Genomic DNA, 4,392 nt, shown 5'->3' with positions numbered 1-4,392 from the left:
CTAAATATATCAAATTAAATATAAATTTCATATATGTAAAATAAAGCATAGCAAAGTTCAATAAGTCAAACATAAAATTTAAAACCCACAATTTTATGGAAATGGAGGTGTTGGTAGGCCTCTGACTAGTCTCATCACCTCCCCTATCATAGAGCTTCTCATACATTCCATATTCATCTCCATTTGCAACTCCATTTGTAACTTCAATTGATCCATACGATCTGTCATAGCGTGCCTCTCATCCTCAAGCTGTTTCTCCAACTCTTTTATTCGTTGTTGTAAAGCAGCATTTTGACTAGAGCTTGATGTATACGCCCGACTCGAAGATGCTCCAACTGAAGGGTAAAAGGTAGATGATTCAGATCCAAAACCATACACCTTTCATCTCTTCTCGCCATCTCCGACAACATCCAAGTAAAGTTAGTTCTCATCGATGCTGTCAGGTGTGGTTTGTGCTAGCTCCTCCCTCCTAGCTACTATAGCATCCTATGTAATTAGAAAAACCCAATTATAATTCATTCATCATATAATACAATAAAAAAATAATTGGGGTGAAATAAATAAAAGTGTACCATACATGTATCTCCTTAGATTTTTGGTCCACAAAAGTCTCCTTGTCATGCTTCTGGGTGTGAGTGTGGACAAACAACTTGGTTAGAGTTGGCTTTCGACCCAATTCTTTTCCCTAAACAAAAGATAAATAGTGTGCATAAACTATTATTGTATGTATATATATAAAATAAATTATTAAAATTCATTATGAAATCAAAATAAAAACAGACAAAATTTCCCTTATATTTTGACATTTTATCCTGTCATAAATCAATAGAACTCTCACAATTCAATCACAAAACAATTATTATGAAATTAAAATAAAAACGGACAGAGTTTACCCTATATTTTGACATCTTACCGTGTTAGAAATCAACAAAAATCTAACAATTCAATCACATAATGTTCCATAAAATTTTCATGATAATTTCATCACAAGTTCATCATATTTCTATCAACAATCATATATGCCTATGTCCTCATAATTAATGGAATATATATATATATATATATATATATATATATATATATATATATATATATATATATATATATATATTTCTAAGTAAGTTTAAAGTGTGATATGGTAATGAATTTGTGATTTGTTTCTATGAAAATACTTACTAATTTATTTGACCACTCAGCATATGTTATGGATCCACCTGTGTGGGTAAATGGTCCAGGAGCATTTGCAGCACCGTGGCTTTTTCTAGAATATAGCTCTGACCACTGAATGACCTTAGGGTCATTCCAATGCTGCTCAAAATTTTTTCCAAGTTTCTTCAAAAATATATGAGGGCTTTTTCCTGAAATTTTTCAAATCTGTCATCATGTCCTTGTAACGTTCGACAACCTTCAATCTCCATGCATCCTTTATCACTGCTTCATTAGAGGAATCCCAAAAGTATTTTTTCTGGAAAAAAATATATACTTTTAATAATTAATTTATATTGAAATATGAAACAACATAAGAAAAAAAAATCATGTTACCTTAAATTCTTCCCAGTAAAAATCTTTTATCTCTTGTGAGACAGCCTTCCAGTTGACACCATTAAAGTTGATACGCTGCTTAAAAGTATTTATGATCACACGAGCACACCTAGAACCATTTGATAACCTAAACACATAAAAAATGCTTTTAGTAAATGACCTATTTGCATTACATATCCTTGATAAAATAAATAAAATAATTCTTTAACATACTTTCCATTACGAAGTTCTAGTCGTTTTCGCCCTAAAGAATTAATCTCTATTTCAATTGATGGACGAGAATCCTGTGAGCTAACAGTTGTAGACTCCTGTAATGTCTCTAGTGTAATCTCCTAGCCAGCCATTAGTGTAGGCTCCTGGCCAGCCACTGATACGCCAAACTGCATCGAATGTTGTGATAGAGTAGTTGAAGGCTCGCCTTTTTCAGATGGCACAAGTGTTCCTATGTTAACATCATGAGAAGCAGATGCTTTGTGTCTACTCCTAACCATATTTGCAAATTAAATAAACAAGATAACAAAAGTTAATTTGCATTAAAATTTATTTTGTTCTTAACAAAAATCTTGCTGAACCTCCCCTTAAAATTGTATTTTTCCAAAATTTCAACAACACAACCTGTAAAAAAAAAAAAAAACCCATTCTGGCTTGCACATTTACTATACACATCTCTTTTTCACAAGCAATTCATAAAGTACATTGTGACACCCCTTACCCGTCTACAGTATATCCGAGTAAGATATGTCACACGGTGTACCGGAACACTTCATTTTATCTCAAACTTTTTTATCCTTCCTTAATTTATTTTTATCATAGTTTTGAATATAATTTATGAAATATAATTCATTTAAGTAATTTATTGAAATTAAAATTTATTTGAGGTTCCGAAAATTTTATAGAAAATCTGGCAGAGTACCGGCTAAAAATGGAGAAAACAGTTCTTCGGAACCTGTGAAAAACACTTCCAATAATCATTTCCAATCAATCCCAAACTCCATTTCATCAACAAAATCTCAATATTTTTTTCAACAACATTTCCATTTCTCAATCATTCATCTCATATGATAATCATGTAAAAGTCATAAATAAATATTCACTTTTTCATTCACAAACACAATTTCCACTATATACATTAATACCAAAATACATTAAATAAGTTTCAATTACATATGAGAAAATAAAAGTTAGTTACAAAATACCAAAATGAAACCTAGTGTCCTACCAATGCACTGAAGATGGGGAGGTGACACGGACACTATGCAGAGCTGCAGGAGGTCTCACCTAGTCTGTGGTCTACTAGGCTCTCAGTCAGTATCTCCAGAGCCTACACATGGCAAAAGTAACGCGCTAAGCAATAATGCTTAGTGGTGCCAATAATAAAATAAAAATAAATAACAAAAAATAAATATGCAGTGAATGTATTGATATCTCATTGCAAATAAATTTTCGTTGAGTATTTGTAGATTTACTTATTTTGTACTTGTTATATTCATTATTTCATTAAATTTATCCACTTTCATTTTTGGTTGCCCAAGTAACCTATACTGGACGACTGGACTGGATAAATGGGTAAACTGGTACTGGGTATCAAGTACCTCGGGCCGTCACACCATCGGTCACATATGTATCTCCCAGTGTGCAACAGAACAACTAATAAACTGTAATAACATTAGGCACATGGCCAAGTCTCAACACAATGTCAGAATGGGTAAAAGCCATGAAATCACAGAATGGCATAATGCCATGTGCAGTACTGCTAACTGAACCCTATTGGCATGCCAAGCTATCCAAACCAATCTTGTTAGGTATACTAGGGCATTTCACACTTTTAAGTTTCACAATTTTTGGAATTTAAGTTTTAGTGTTACTATTCCATTCATTGGTCAACAAAAATGTTGACTTTTGCATAGGCAATAGGTACATTGGTTTTCATATCATCAACATACCACATTTTGCATTCAAAATTTGTTGGTATTGGTTGCCAATACCATTTCTAAGCTTAAAGTTAGGTGAGCAGAATTTTCAGTTTTTATGCCTTACTTTTACTGTTCCATTGGTTAATCTTGCAGTGGGAATTTAGAAAAATGGTCAACATGAAAGTTGTTCCTTATTTTGTCTAGTTGAATTTCCTTTTTTGAATCACTCCATTTGGAGTTTTTTAGCTCAAGTTATACTCCAAAAACCACAACTGGCCGGATTGAAATTTTTCTAGATTGACCATATCTACAGTGCAATGAACAGTGACTGCAAGTCCCTTGTTGGATAGGTTCTGGTCATAAGTTGAGGTTAGTTTCTTCATCAAAGTTGTTGGTCCATATATTAGCTTGTTTCTGGTAAAATTTCAGGTCAATTGGACCATTCTACGCTGAGTTATGGCCAAATGAACAATTACTGTTCATTTGGTCATTCTGCAGAAATAGATTGCAGGTTACCCGGATTGGGGCAAGCTTTTGGTCCACTTAGTTTGGTCTTATGGGCATGGTTTCTTCACCAAAGTTGTGCCATTATGTGTCTAGTTTCATGTCCAATTGGCTAAACACCAATTGAACCTCTACAATTCATGTTATGGCTGCCCAAACCTGCTGGACTCATGTCCAATTCTGCAGGTCACCTAGGGTAGCCACACTAAACCTAAATCCCATCACTAAACACACTTCATTTCTTATTTACCAATAACCAAATGGTCATTAATTGACCATTAAAACTTTATTTTATGTCCATTTTCATCCACCACCAAAATTAGATTTCAAAACCCTAACCCTAATTGGCCAAGCCTCCAATTCATGCATCTTACTCCTAATTTGCTATACTAATCATATAATTTATAAGAGGGGTAGCTAATATGTCACGCTA

At 33.3% G+C, this 4,392-nt stretch overlaps 1 protein-coding gene across 1 annotated transcript; it reads right to left on the bottom strand.

Annotated features, from left to right (window-relative positions):
- Positions 1–420: 420 nt before the first annotated feature.
- Positions 421–2,033, bottom strand: LOC110659467 (uncharacterized). The gene is made up of 7 exons (XM_021817418.2): positions 1,917–2,033; positions 1,756–1,826; positions 1,543–1,651; positions 1,406–1,465; positions 1,177–1,308; positions 578–685; positions 421–486 (listed from the first exon to the last, which is right to left on the bottom strand). Exons 1-7 carry the CDS (start codon positions 2,031–2,033, stop codon positions 421–423), a joined length of 663 nt encoding a protein of 220 aa, XP_021673110.2.
- Between the last annotated feature and the right edge of the window lie 2,359 nt (positions 2,034–4,392).

The sequence above is a fragment of the Hevea brasiliensis genome, chromosome 7 (assembly GCF_030052815.1).
Source record: "Hevea brasiliensis isolate MT/VB/25A 57/8 chromosome 7, ASM3005281v1, whole genome shotgun sequence".
NCBI lineage: Eukaryota > Viridiplantae > Streptophyta > Magnoliopsida > Malpighiales > Euphorbiaceae > Hevea > Hevea brasiliensis.
This window is presented reverse-complemented; position numbering and strand designations above follow the sequence as displayed.